Source organism: Scleropages formosus, chromosome 6, assembly GCF_900964775.1.
Source record: "Scleropages formosus chromosome 6, fSclFor1.1, whole genome shotgun sequence".
Classification (NCBI taxonomy): Eukaryota; Metazoa; Chordata; class Actinopteri; order Osteoglossiformes; family Osteoglossidae; genus Scleropages; species Scleropages formosus.
The window spans coordinates 16,108,125-16,123,509 of NC_041811.1; the positions used below are offsets into that span (position 1 = coordinate 16,108,125).

At 40.6% G+C, this 15,385-nt stretch overlaps 1 protein-coding gene across 2 annotated transcripts in view; it reads left to right on the forward strand.

The window, feature by feature from the left end:
* Positions 1-14,911, forward strand: part of fer (fer (fps/fes related) tyrosine kinase) — a 43,149-nt gene extending 28,238 nt beyond the window's left edge. For both annotated transcript variants that reach the window (XM_018744818.1, XM_018744819.2), the window contains 9 exons: positions 352-555; positions 1,637-1,759; positions 4,013-4,069; positions 4,241-4,356; positions 6,286-6,380; positions 10,154-10,277; positions 11,613-11,767; positions 13,667-13,789; positions 14,245-14,911. In XM_018744818.1, the coding sequence (XP_018600334.1) occupies positions 352-555; positions 1,637-1,759; positions 4,013-4,069; positions 4,241-4,356; positions 6,286-6,380; positions 10,154-10,277; positions 11,613-11,767; positions 13,667-13,789; positions 14,245-14,381 (1,134 nt within the window). In that variant the 3' untranslated portion in view covers positions 14,382-14,911. The remainder of the gene's footprint in view (positions 1-351; positions 556-1,636; positions 1,760-4,012; positions 4,070-4,240; positions 4,357-6,285; positions 6,381-10,153; positions 10,278-11,612; positions 11,768-13,666; positions 13,790-14,244) is intronic.
* Positions 14,912-15,385: the final 474 nt, after the last annotated feature.

Genomic DNA, 15,385 nt, shown 5'->3' on the forward strand with positions numbered 1-15,385 from the left:
TTAGGCTTCTCTTTTATGGAACATTGAATACAGCATTCCATTAATCCGTTATTTAAAGTTCCGTATACCTCATGAACCAAATAAACTTGATAAGCTTCAGTAAAACTCTAAATGAAATGCCAGTTTTAAGCATTTTGCTCTGAGCGGTTCCATTAAAACACACAAATGAACATTTGATGTAATGCTTGTATATTGATTCCCACTTGAAAATTATTATAATGCAAATTGCCTGAACTGAATAAGAATTTGACTTTTTTGACATTGTAAAAATAGATTTTTTTTTTTTTTTTTTTTTTTTTTTTTTTTTTTTAGATTACATATTTTACCTTTTTCTTTTTGAATATTTGCTAGTTTTTTGACGTGATCCCTACGAGCGACAAGCCCCTGGGTGAGCAGGAGTGGTACCACGGTGCCATTCCTAGAATCGAGGCCCAGGAACTGCTCAAGCAGCAGGGCGACTTCCTGGTGCGCGAGAGTCACGGCAAACCTGGGGAATACGTGCTCTCTGTTTTCTCCGACGGACAGCGGCGCCACTTCATCATCCAGTACGCCGACGTAAGTGTTGCTAGAGGGAGAAGCAGCGATATGCTGCCTCTGAATATTAACGATGGGGAGGAAGCGGGATCGCAGTGCTCCTGCCTATTAATTTCTACAAATTCTTTGCATTAGATGTTCCTGCAGTTGTACTTGATTGCCTTGTTTTAGGTGTCAGGGCGTAATTTTCGTCCGCATCACCAGACTTGGATTTCCATTACAAGACTACCTATCAAGTATCATGCATGCAGCATTTCATAAAAACTTCGCTAGGCTTGAAACGTGATTCTGTACCGTAAATTATTCGCAGCTATTACACAAATGTACGTGAGTGTGTTTGGATCAGCTACTGACAAGTTTGAGACATGTTTTATGGTAAATCAAAAAAAAAAAAAGAGCTCTAACAGTCTGGATATTCCACCATGCAAAACAGGAACAAAAAACCTTACAAGAACATAATTGTAAAATTGACATTTTTATTTGGTTTTTTTTTTTTCCTTCTTTTTGATGTAACCAGAAAATTCCATTTAAATGCCTGACCAATTTAAATGACAGCAAATTGCTCTTAATTTTAGGTTTGGAGAGCTAGGTTTTGTGACAATAGCCAAAACACAATACGGTATTTCAAAAAATTCCATCTTATTTTCAGGGGACAAATGCGGCTGTTGATCAGTTTTAAATTTTTTCGTCTCGCTGCCTGCCGATGCATCTTTATACGGAATCGAAATACCAGTTCTTCAAGCCTCTCATGTGGTTTGTTCGTGTTAATTATAAGTGAAGTTAAAAGCACATAGTTACAGTTGTGTAGTAAATTCCCCCTTAGTGTCCAGGCCATTTGGTCTGAAGTGCCAGTCTAAAGCGTTAAGTGGAGTCTTGGCAGCATTGTTGCCCGTAAAAGTGTTTTCAAGTGCTTTGGAATAATATCGCTGACTTATTTGTTGAAAGTGTAACAGGTAATTTTCAGAATCCAGAGCGGTAAGTTCTTCTTCTTTTATTCTGGCATTCGGTGTCGTGTTCTCCTGCTTCCGCTTGTTTCGAGGTGCTAATCTAAGGTGTGCGGTTCCCCCGTCCCTCCCACCTTTGTACCTTTCCTATACCCCAGAACCAGTATCGATTTGAAGGCACTGGATTTCCCACTATTCCTCAGCTAATAGAACACCATTACACGTCAAAGCAAGTGATTACCAAGAAGTCGGGTGTGGTGCTGCTGAACCCCGTTGTTAAGGTAAACTCTTTTCATGTCCTCCTGTTAAAGAACGTGCACTTACACTGTTGCACTCGACTGAAATCCATCTTTCCACAGCACCATTAACACTCGTTTGTTTGTTTGTTTGTTTGTTTGTAAACTGTAATGAGTTTAGTCGCTATAAGCTGGAAGTTATTTGCTCTTATCAGGTTTTCCACACACTCGTGTTTAATTTGTAAAAATTCTTTTGTCGTTGAACCCCGCTAAATGTAATCTTTATTTATTTTTTTAAAAACTACAAATACCACAGTGATGTTCCTTTACCGTGCTGTTTTTGTTCTGTTTCACTATTTGTAGCGCTTGCATCGATCTTCCCACATGAATATTGCAGCTCACCTGTGTATTCCGTATTGCATAACGTTGTGAATTTGACACGTCTTGTGTTTAAAACATCCTAAGCAGAGATTTTTGCTTCTTATTTTTACCAGTATACTTTTTTACAGCATACTTTTCTTTTACCACTGACAGACATCTTCAGAGGAAAAACTTTATCAAAGTGCCAAATCACGACAGTAACGATACATCCGCTTCGCTTTATCCTCTGTAAACTGCAAATAATTTGACAATAATAACAAGGTGAAGAAAACGCAGCTAACGGACGTGTGAATCGTGCCGATTAGCACACGGTGCTGTCATTGTTCCAAAGGCTGTACGCAGGACTGGCAGTGCAGCAAACGCATATCACAAAATACAGATTGAATAGCAATATGTACATTTAATATGAGAGACCACATCACTCTTAACTGCTCACAGCTACAATTTTATAAACCAGACTTGGACCTCCATGTATTCTACATCAGCTGTGTTGTTTTGAAAAGTAAGTGGGCACGCTGCACTAATTGTCACAAATATGATAAAATGCTCTTATGATTTTATTGCTTGTAATGTCTTTATTGTGGTGGGGTTTTTTTTTTTTGAAAGTACAACATTTTTTCTTTGTCATACAGAATATGTAAATAGGTAATTGTTTCATCAAGTCGGCCTATTGTCTCTTACTAATGTATCAGTGTGTAGTAAACGGTATTTATTCCACGCTGTGATTATTTCCTATGCAACATAGAAACACTAGCAGATATGCTTTACATTTCTTTTCCTTTCTTTTTGCTTTGCTGCTGAAAGCAAAATTGGAATATTAGTAAATTCTTGAGCTTTCTGAGATAAGACTACAATCAATATGGAATGCAAAGTTTTCTGTTTCTGTTCATACTTTTGTATTTGCAAAAAAAACATCCCAAGTCATTTAGCATTAAGGGATTAAGGAAAACGGGACGGATTTGGCTTGCCAACAGCAATAGTTAGAACAAACTGTTTAATTGGTTCAAGGGGGATTTTTGAATGACATGAGGGAAGTAAATGAGCCTTATGTAATATAAGCACTAGCACTTATCACATTCAGCACATGTAAGCTTGATTGCATTTAAGTATGATTCAGTCCAAATTAAACTATCTTTTGTTTATTTGTTGTAGCAAATTGAGGGCAGGACTGTTTCCAATTTGAAAAATGTGTCCTTTATAGATGTGGCAACTTCCTAGTGCTTTCTTTTTCTTCAGTGCCTTTCCTGCTTCACGTGCTCTCTCATTGATACCTCGTTTTATACCGTTTCTGCTTTACGCTCCTCTTGCTGTTCTGTTTTCTTATTCTGCATGCTTGTTCACTTTCTCTTGGTCTGGAAACCATTATTTCCAATTGGATCCAACATGTTGTTGCTGAAAATGGGATTTTTCCCAGCTTTGAACCCACCTGCCATGCAATGGCATGACCTGCAGCCAGTCGGTTAGCAGATTACGGTTTTGGATCTCCATCCAGTTTTCTCTCTGATGGCATTAGCGACGAGTAGGAGGCACACCCAACCTACACAGTGTCACGCTGGTGACGCATGCATGTATGCAGCATTACACTCAAGTCTGACAGCTCTCTTTCTAGCGCTCCTTAATCTTCACCCCTTTTCTCCTCTGTCAGAGGAAGACATTGGCATGCTTGGTCCTTTCCGGTTTGCGGGAATACACTGATCTTTCCTTCAGTGCTGGAGCAGTATAATCTGAGATTAACAGATGGGCAGCCTACACGTTGTCACATATCTGAGAGTCATGCGGCTCATTTCTTAAGTGTTTTTTTTTTTTTTTTTATTGCCAAAATTATAGTGAGTATTTCTTGGGTTTTCTGTTGGAAGCAGCTGGGACTGCATGTTCAATTAATTTTTTTTTTTTCTCTCTCTCCCCCTCCTCTTCCAGGATAAGAAATGGATATTGAACCACGAGGATGTCATTCTTGCGGAGCTTCTGGGGAAAGTAAGTGCTGCAGGTTTGCAGTATGATGTCTGGGTGAAATCCGGTAACGAATCCACTTTCATTTTTCACTTTTTACTTGACACCGCCAATTTTAATGGATGGATACCTTTACTGCAGGTATATATTCCTTAAGGATACAAGGAAAGACAGTAATCGTAATTGTTATTTTAGGGTAATTTTGGAGAAGTCTATAAAGGGACGCTGAAAGACAAAACCCCGGTTGCAGTGAAAACCTGCAAAGAAGACCTACCGCAGGAGCTGAAGATAAAATTCTTGTCAGAAGCAAGGTATATTTGTATTCCTGTTTGTTTTATTTTGTATGTTTTAGTTATCCCCCCTTGCCACAGGCTGATTTTGGAGTCTAAAGAAAGGTATCACAAAAGCATGCCAGTTATACTTGGTCCTTTAGTTAACATTCAAGTTATACATTTTTGTAGATACAAGCTTTTTTAAAGTTTATTTTTAATTGTATTTTTTCAGTTATCTATTTTCTAAAATTTCTGTGTTGCACAGCAAAACTCTCCTGCATTTCCACAAACAGCACAACACACCCGAACAGAGTAGGAAAGCGGGACTGGATTGCAAGTGATGAGTAATGGCAATGAACATGGCTCATGTTTATAGGCAATAGTTGGCACTGAAGACAATTTTGTGGAAACAATGCATTTTTATTCTCATCAGACGCTTAGTCCTGTTGTTGTGGAGGACACACCTCCTGGGTTCCTTACACAAACAGTAATTTCCAGGGTAGGCTTTGAAACCCTGTATAGGAAAAGCGGTTGATGAAAATGGAATGGGTAAATAAAAGCGTTACATCAAATGTTTAATTCATAGTAGATGTGTCTGAATTTCTGTAAAAATCTAAACCGCACATAATTTAAGAAGAACTTGTGATTGTGACGTCGTGGTGAAATTTACAGATAAACCATGTTATGAACAGACTGACAGTATTGATTGTAGTTGTAAGTTGAGGACCTAGTGGACACCTTAAAAAGCATCCTTCCCCTTTCCTAGTTTAATTGGCATGGCATAAGCCCAGTGTCTCGCTGTGAGGGACTCTGTGCGCACACACACACAAGCACACTCTAGATGCCTTTATGCAGAACAAACAGCCATATTTGCCACTTGGATATTTATTTCATACATATATTTATCATTTATTTCAGCAACCTTTCAGTCATAGTATCTTGAAGTCATTAACTACTCTGGTACCTACTGGCCCAGTGTTTAATGTGCGGGCTTTGATATTTATAGTGACCATTATGGACAGTAGTTTGAGCCTGTGATGCCACAATGCACCTGCACACCACCTGAATGCAGAGATTTTGCGTATCATGTTGACCAACAGAAGGTATCTTCGGTGGTCCTGAATGTGCTAACTAGGAAGCTTCTTGGTGGTTTGTGTCCTCAGTGGAACAGCATGTTTGTGTGTCTTGCTCATTTCTGTAGATTTCCCTTTATGCTTTAACTCCTTGGAGATTGTATCATTAAATTGCTGGTGTGAGCTTAGCACCAAAAGAGTTGGTGTGTTTAGTTGACTGTGTAGTAAGCGAAGACAAAGCAATCGGCCTCCCAGAGACAGATGAACATCAGAGCGGTGTTTGCGGTATTTGTGGTCCACATGTCCACTGCGTTGTTGCAGCATTATTGCATTCTTCCCACTGTCAGAGGACGTCTCAACACTTCCAGTGAAAGAGTAGTGTCCATTTATTAATGATGTTGACTCTGCATTGAGTAGTTAATGTGTTGGCAAATGAAACACAGCGGACAGCTGATATATGGCGATGAACGGAAGCAGATGGGTTTGCAAGGTGAATTTTAAGCCACTGTTCCATAGAGTTTGTCCCTGCTTATATTAGACTTCTGGGCCACTGAGAAACTTGTGTAAATAGTAATAACTAGGTGTATTGTACAGTCTGCTTTGCTATGGATTTCTGGTTTTCTGATCTCATTGTTTGTGCTCCATTGTAAGAAAATTGCATTGATGTGTTTCAGTAGCAACCTGAAGATGTGCAAGTATGTAGGGTATTTAAATTTTCTGTTCACATATTACTGCGGTATTCTCCAAACTGCACAGTTTTTTTTGGATAGGCTGTTTGTGACTCAGTCGGTAAGCAATCCATTTGGGTTCATGTTTAACAAAGCATTAGCATTTCCAGGTGTTCCTGTTTTTGTTGTGCTGCATGAATATGACTTTGTGTTGTCTTTCTCCTCAGGATCCTGAAGCAGTATGACCACCCAAACATTGTGAAGCTGATAGGTGTTTGCACACAAAGACAGCCTATTTACATTGTGATGGAGCTTGTTCCAGGTATGATGAATAATCTTATGTCTATTGTGCAGTTCCCTTTGAGATGAATCAAGTTTTTATCCATCTGTTTTAGCTATCTGTTCTTTCTATGTACTGGATATTTTTAGCTTCCGGGACCTACTGCTGCATTTAACTGTCATGGTGACAAATGCACCAAAAAAGACCATCCATCTGATATGGAAGTCATCCTGTCATATTATAATTTAATGCACTGTAACACGCTATACTGATCACATGTCAGGTTACGGAGCAGTTCTGATTTCCAAATAAAAACGCAATAATCAAGATCACATCTATGTATTATGTCATATTTAATAGATGTTAATGTTAGCCTTCTCCAGCATGCACACCGTAGAATGGTAATTGCAGTCCTGTATATTGGGATTCTAGTATAATGCACATAATCATTACAGAAAGTTTGACAGATTGAATTAGTTTATCAATTTACTGTAATGAGTTTGCTGTAAGACAGTTGTCTGCCTGGTCTCATTATGATGCAGGTATACAGTTCAAAAAAACCTGTGTGTGTGTGTGTGTGTGTGTGTGTGTGTGTGTGTGTGTGTGTGTGAGAGACCCCACGAGTCAGCGACAGCAGAGATGGAAGATGGATCGCAGGTGGATTTTATGGCTTCTGATCTTGAAACAGTTATGGCTACGACCAGCGAGTTGTACATGGGGGTAACCAGCTCAGATGGTAATTGAAGGCAGGTGCAGGTTTGTGTCTGAGAGTGGAGGAAGGCAACATCGGACATAGGCCTGAGGATTCACCAGGGAAGGGGAAAGTGCCTGGATGTGGGAGGGCAGAGGCCCTACATTGATCACTACTTTTGAGAAGTAGCTCAGGTCAGTCAGTTGAAGTTCAGTGGCAGGTTTCACACCAAAGTCCACAAGATATCAGTACCCTTGGCACTGAGGAGGTAGGATTGGGCACCGAGTTGCAGGATGGTGGAACCCAGGCAGATGAGGCTGTGTATAAACCGGGAAAGGAAAAGTCAAGGGGGAAACAGTCAAAGGTTAAGTGGCCAGCACATAGAGAAGTTGGGGTATGGGATAGTGTAAATAATGATATGATTGGCATTTTGAGTAAAATGAAGGGGTCAGCAAAGTAAATTGGATAGATTGGGGGAGGTTATTTATAGCTGTGGGGCAGAGAGATTTGGAGTAATACAGGTGAGGAATAAGGAACAGCTGGGTGTAGTGAAGTCAAAGAGCACATGGAAGCTTCTTCAGGAGAGAAGGAAACTTAAAAGACAATGGCAGCGAGCTGAGGAAGAGGAAAGGGAGGGTATTTGTGCTTTACAGTTGGGTGTAAAGAGTAGCCTAACAATATTAAGGAGGGTGGAGGCTCTTAGAAGGAAGAGGAGGAAGGGGGAGTGTGCCAGGGTGGTGGTGGTGGTGTTCAGAGATCCTTTTAAGTTTGTAAAGGCTTTTTGGTAAGGAGAAGTCTGGGACATTAAAGGTGGGAAAAGCAAGGAGCTAGATAGTTATCTGCTCAGTGATAACTTCTGTGGGCCAAGTTGAAGGTTGAGCCAAGGCAATAGAGGAGTCCCTTGGTTGTTGCTGGAAAGGTAGCGCAGGAAAGGTTTTATACTGATGAGAAGGTAATTCCATCAATTCTGGAAAAGCCAGTTAAGAGCCTGGGTGGGTGGTATAATTCTGTGTTAAGTGATAAGGGTTGGGTTGTGGCACTAAGAGAGGGGGTTGTGGAAGGCATAAAGAGCATTGATGCATCCCTCCTCCCCAGAAATTAAAGTTATGTTGTCTGCAGTTCGGGCTGTTAACCCCATAAGTGGCCACTTAATACGTGGTTTCTGTCTAGGAGGTTGCGAAGCTCGAATGCCTTATTAGTAGGGCGGTAAGAAGGTGGCTGGAAGTCCCATGCTGTTTAAGTAGTGTGGCATTAAATGGTAAGGGCATGTTGGAGCTCTGTTACAAGTTTGGTTGAGGAGTATGTGTGCGAAGGTGGGTTTGGAGCTGACGCTAGCCAAGTCGAAAGATGGGTTTGCGTGAGAAGTGGTGCTGTTGGTGGCTGGTTATTGAGCAGGAAGAGGAGGCAAGGCGTGCAAAGGCAGTTGCATTAGTTAAGCAGGATCAGTGGGTGAACTGGGAAGGCGTGGAGAAGACAAAGCTACGCTGGCAAGACGTGTGGGCTGTGGTGGCAAGTCGCCTTAAGTTCGTTGTTGAAGTGACTTATGACGTGCTGCCAATACCGCAATTTTAAGTAGTGGGCAGGTGGTGATTGGCTTTTGTAAGTTTTGTGGCAATGCTGAGGCACATTTTGTCAGGATGTAAGGTTAGCTTGGCGCAGGGGTGCTATATTTGGCGCCATAATAAAGTTCTTAGATGTTCCACAAGCTATTGGGGTTACTTCATTGCATCTAGACATGGTGTTATATTCAGAGTGTGAGCAGATTGTCGTCTTTGAAGTTAACAGTGCCATTCGAGGATGCTATTGGGGAGGCACACGAACAGAAACTGTTAAATTACGCAGATCTGGTGGCAGAGGCAAGAGACCGGTAGAGTCAAGGTTTGTGGCTAAATCAGCTACGTCATTGTTGGGGGAATTTGATATTAGAGGCCACTCGTTAAGGGTGGCAGTGAACGAGCTGTCAGACAGCTGAGAAGACAAGTCAGTGGTTAGGGTTGAGAAGAGAGCAGGGTAGTTGAGGTTACGGGTTGGAGGGAGGTGTGTAGTGGTGGTGAACTTAGTGGCTAGTAATGGGAGACAGCTGGTGGTAATTAAGGAGGTGTGACCTTGTTAATTAGGGTAGTTTTTGGAGTGGTGTATTTGCAGTTTCTGCTGACAGGTATGGAGGTAATCTATGATTTGAGTTTGTGAAGGTGGCATGTTTGAAGATATGTATGGAGCTGTGATTTCATTGGAGTATTTGAGTCTCTGAAGTTGCAGTATTTGTTGAGGGTATAGGGCATCTAACGGGGGGTGGTCTGGGATGCCAGGCTGCACTGTTGAGCCTTCCAGAAGTGTCATAGGCCTAATTCAAACGAAACACAGCCGAAGGAAAGTGCCCACTTGACAACTTCCATGAAATACTCATGTTGATACCATGTGGCTGTGCTGGGTTAGGGAAGAAAGTTGAGCTTCTTGGTTTCCAACATGGAGGGTATGTGTTGGCAATGCTGAACGTTGTTCTCTGTGGCTTCATGGTGATGTTGGTTGGACTAGGGTCCTTGTGTACAGCCATTGTAATATACGCATGGGATGTAACATCTTGAATGAATTATCAGTTTCGTGTAATGAGTTTGCTATAAGACAGCTGTCTGCCTGATCTCATTATGATGCAGGTATACAGCTCAAACTAGTTATGTTTAACGGTGTATTCAATCATCGTCTTATGGTCTTTCAGCTTGCAAAGCGTCAGAGATGGAAGCGTACAACCTGTCTTGTATGCCTGATGTGAACAAAGTTGGCTGTATTAGGCAATGGCTATAAAATGAGGTCCATCACTATAGACTGCGTTTGCCACTAGTGCCAGCAGCCCCACCTCCACCTGAACTGCCACTGTATGAGGGGGTTCCTATCATGTTTGTAAGATGAGGATTTTCTGTATTTAATTGAATTTATGTAATTTTTGTTTAAATAGTGAAAATGACTTTTAATAATATGAAGCAACAAAGATAGTTGCACGCAGTAAAACTCACATTATGCTGATATTTCTGCTGTGCTGTAGTTTCTCACCGCATTGTTTTTACCGCTTGATGTTTCTTGAAGCGGGCTCTGACTGTACCGTCCTCATTCTTAATTCCCCCGCTAGGAGGCGATTTCCTGTCTTTTCTACGGAAGAAAAAAGAGGACCTGAAAACGAAACAGCTGCTTAAATTTGCTTTAGATGCTGCATCGGGGATGGCGTACCTCGAGTTGAAGAACTGCATCCACAGGTGAGAAAACAGTGTAATTACTAATTCAACATCATCTTTGTCTAGTGAGATGGTTCGCTGTGGCCTGTCTCAATACCTTGCGGTAAACGCAGTGGTAATTTTTATACAACAGCGATATATGTATCACTAGATATGTCTTGCTGTCTTTTTAAATTTTGTAAGTGGATGAAAGTGTGAAAAATAATCCGTTACACATTTCCAAAGAACTTGTTTAGCCATGAAACGTACCATAACGAGCTGTGAAAGTTGGGAAGCGTGAATCATGAGATGTTTCCAGAAACCTTGGTCTGTAGCAGTTGTGTGTGAATACTAAGGGCTTTGAATATCTGAATGTGACCTTGTATCGACTAGAGCCAGTGGTAAATCCAATTTTTTTTTTTTTTTTTTTTTTTGCTGCTCTTTATTTCATAAAAAAGAAAGGAGGGGCTTGAAACAGCATTTGCGTTGTTGCACACAGCTATCATGTATAATTAAAGCTCACTTATTTATTTATTAGCAAGTCTCACAACCATTTAGGTGATGTGACACAAACTTAACACATCTTTGGCAAGTCTTTAAAGAGATGCTTAACATGGAGGCTTGTTTGTTTTTTCCAGTCTTTTCTCACATATTTTTTCACGACTTGAATCGGAAGATTTTGAGTTCAGCTATTTAATCTTGAGCCTTTTCATCTGTGGATGTCAGCGAAATGGCTCATCTGACGCTTGTGTTAAACCTTATGGTGAAAGATGTGATTGCACACGTGCAGGCGCACACAAACGCACTACGTTGTTGATTTAGCAGGACATAATGTCTTTCTGTGAACTGAGCTGTGTCACACATCTTATATCTGATATCTGGTTTAACCATTTTCACTTCACAGATGAAAACAGTTAATGCATTTGTATATAAAAATCACAAACCGAAGATGACCTTGCTGCATGTTAATATAAATGTGATTTGGGCACATGGAGTAGGAACTCTGACATTTGTTGTAGTAGAAAATTCCTACTATTACTAATCACTCTGGCTGACCCTGCAGGGGTTTTTAACTGTAGTAAAAATAAACTGAAATTACAATATTACCTTTTATTTCCCCAACTGCTTATCTAAAATAACTTCAATATAAGTACTTTACGTTGCCATAATTGCATATTCATCCTCTTCTTACGTTCTCATGATTATAATTGTGACATGAGTGCTTGATGTCACATTGGAGTATTTTGCAAAAAGGACTTGAGCAAATCCTGTATAAAACCTTGCATTGTCTATTTTGGGATGGCTTGCCTTGACGGAAAGCGTCATGGAGCCTTGAGTGGAGGCTGAAGTGTGACTTTCTCTTCCATCTTGCAACAGAGACCTTGCAGCTAGGAACTGTCTGGTGGGAGAAAACAACCTGTTGAAAATCAGTGATTTTGGAATGTCAAGACAAGAGGATGATGGGATTTACTCTTCATCTGGACTGAAGCAGATTCCCATCAAGTGGACTGCCCCAGAGGCCTTAAATTATGGTATTATCACAGCCTTTACATTTCTGCCCTCTGTTAATGTCATTGTATGATGTTGTAACTCAGAAAAATTTTATACTGACAGATTGTGATGTTTGAAAGCCATTTAAGAAGCCCTGTGAAGAGTGGAAGAGACTACACTTGGTGTTATGTCAAAATAGTGCCAAAAAAGTTTGCTCCATTGTTTAATTGAATATAATGATGTTGGTGTAGTGGGCAGCACCTGGAGTCTCACAACATCGGAGCTGCACAGCTGCGCATGGGTTCGATCCCTCCTTAGTTTGTGTGGAGTCGCATATTCTTGCTGGGTTTCTTCCAGCTCTTAAGGGTTCTTCCCACAGTTCAAAGACATGTTTCAGGTTAATTGGCGACTTTTTTTTGTGTGTGTGTTAACATTGCTGTTCTGTGTAAATGATTGCACTGTTTGTCACGTTGGACGATGCCATCAGCTACTTACTGCAATCAGTAGCATGATTAGTAAGTCATGTTGGAAAAATGCATCTGCTTAATATAGTATTTGTTTGCCTCTCAAAATTGAACAAACAGTTTAATCTCTTATCCTTCCTGAACTTATGTTAACCCTGAAATATAGAAGTATCCTTTGATTTACTAAACTAATCTGTTCCAGAAAGCGGCACGTACATTGGATTTTCAGGTTGAGAGCCTATTTTATCTTTTTTAAAAAAAAAAAAAAATTAATGTATTCCCATCCAAAACCCCAAACACATTTCCCCAAATATTGCTACAGCAGTGCATAACATGTTTTTAATGCAACAATCCTCCTTTGTCATGCTTTCAGCAGGCTCAGGAGATGCAAAAGTAAAAGCATGAGCTTTATCTTGTTGCAGCAGGATTAAGAGTACACATGCCCAGCTTCAGCTCTCAAACGCATAGAATATCACTTTTACTAGCGTTTCCCCCATAACTCGCTTAAACAGTTGCCCGTTTAACTCTTTGTGTGTGTGTGTGTGTGTGTGTGTGTGTGTGTGTGTGTGTGTATATATACACACACGGGCGGCACTGCATTGTGGGAGAGCCACACCTCCACACTTAAAGGGCGCTAGTATAGTGGTTAGAGATGCTGCCTTTGGACTTAGAGGTCACTGGTTTGAATCTCATCTACTGTTCAATAAGGTGCTTTCCCTAAGTTGCTCCACTGAAATTTTCCAGCTGTGTAAATGGTTAACTAGTTTTAAGTAGCTTAGCACTAAGTCACGTTGGATAAAAGTGCCTTTTAAATCAATAAATTTAAATGACATGCCCACTATGGCTGACACACTCCTGTGGAATTTACTACACTTCCCATAAGGCAACACTCGTGTTCCTAACATACCCACAGGTGGAGAGATCTGTATGCAGGCACGTAATCACTTCATGATCACGTATTTGATAATGAGGTAATTAATGGGTATGTTTCTAGGCAGCACGTTTCGGAAACGGTTTTCCCCTTATATCCAGTTGACTACAACAAACACACCACCAACAACGGTGCATTAGTGTACTTGTGCTTCACCCACATAGCACAGGACTGTTAAATATTTTTTTGGGAAAACTTTGGATACATTTTTGTAATTTTTTTTTTTCACTCCATAAATCAAATTGCATATCAGAAGCCATGATGAATTATACAGAAATTTTGGATGGAGTTTGTAAATCAAGGGATGCTTGTACCAGCATAATTCAGGATACTCAAATTTACCCTAGATTCACTTAATTTAACATCTTCGCCTGCTGTAAAAACCCACATAATGTTTGTGAAAGTGGTGTTGCACCATTAAATGTTGTATCCATTTATTTGTTGATTCACCTGCTTAAGTTCAAGTGCTGGGAAATGCTTTCGTTAGTAAAGAATGAAAATAAATCTCTATCCTGCTGTTGTACCTTTTTTGTCCCTGCCTTCAGGGAGATACAGCTCAGAGAGCGACGCTTGGAGCTACGGAATTCTTCTGTGGGAGACATTCAGTTTAGGGATGTGTCCATATCCAGGAATGACAAACCAGCAGGCGCGGGAGCAGGTGGAGAAAGGTGATTGCTCCTCTACACACCTGTACACACTACATGACCTAGGAATTGAAACATTTACTTAAACCCAGTGGTTAGACTACAAACAGTTAATCTCATAAAACGGTTTTAAATTAGTTCTTCATTGTGTTGTATCTTGCAATTTTTTTCCAATTAATATTCTCCCAGAAATGATAAATGCATTCTGATGGGTTAATAACTACATATTCTTAGCTAGGAGGGAAGCAGAGTATGTATTCAGCAATATCATATTGCTTCACAGTTACAAGTATGTGTTAAAACAGCAGTTTAACCGCTGTTTTGGCAGAGGAATGCTTCATTTGCATTAACCTGTAAATGTCATGAAGCGGTGAGCACTGATGAGATTAGCTGAGAGTTGTCAACATTAATTTGGTCCTGCCTTGGGTGATATTGCCTCATCTTGCTACTTTGTGGTTTTGTTTTTTTTGCTGGTATAGGTTACAGAATGTCCTGTCCACAGAAGTGCCCAGAGGAAGTCTACAAGATCATGCAAAAGTGTTGGGAGTACAAACCCGAGAACCGCCCCAAGTTCTCGGAAATACAAAAAGAACTAGTCGCCGTGAAGAAAAAATAGCATGTGCGTTTGAATGGGAGAACAATTGGTCATGTTCACTTGATGCTGACGCGCGGAGACCACGTTCGCGTATGTTTCAGCATCAACACTTGCCCGTCACTGACCGCGCACTTGTGCACGGTCGCGAGTGGTGTCGGCAGTCCGTTGTGTCGAACTGCCTGCTCCGCAGTTTTTTTTGGACCCCTTGGCATCAAAAGAGGATTCTGCTCTGCTTCGCACAGCCAAATATCCCAGCATTCCTTGGGGCAGTGTTTTACATGTTGTTTTGCTCATGCCTTTATTTACTTTTTCGCTGAACCCGTACTCAACATCAAATGTATACCAGCGTTACCGTGGGGCCGTGAGACTCCTGGTCTTTACGAATGTTGAGTTAAAGGTCTGAGTCTCCGTGCCACGATGTAAGCTTGCTTCATCTGCCTTTGGTAAGAGTGTTTCCTGAATAGCAGTTGTACATGGTTTTACTGGCAGTCCACTCAGCAGCTCTTTAATGTTCCTTGTCAGTCAATCGATTAAAGCAAAAATGGAGAAATGGACCAGAAGTCACATTGCTCCTTCATTTTAAATTAATATCAAATCCATGAAGAAGAAATATTTTGTCTCTATTTGGGTACAGAGAAATTTGTCGCCGCAGTGAATAATTTAACCACACTCTCCTTTGATTCAGAAAGCATGAGTAAAAACAGTCATCGGGAACAATATGTAGCAGTGCTTCACCTGTTCTGAGCCGAGTCGTGTTCGGTCATATTGTGGGCCTGCTCGCCCTTGCAGTTTTTGATTAATAAAAGTTGACAAAACTTGCAGAACTGCAAAGAGACCCCTAATTTCAGAGAGATTAATCAAGGCAGAGATTTCTCAAAATGTACACTGGTTTATAAAAGATAGTTGGTCTGATCTGAAAAGCTTTAAAAGGGGGAAAATTACAAAATCACAAAACATTGAGACCTATTCAGTAATATTTGTTTGATTGCAATTGTGTATTAGTACTGTCACCGTGATACCATGTC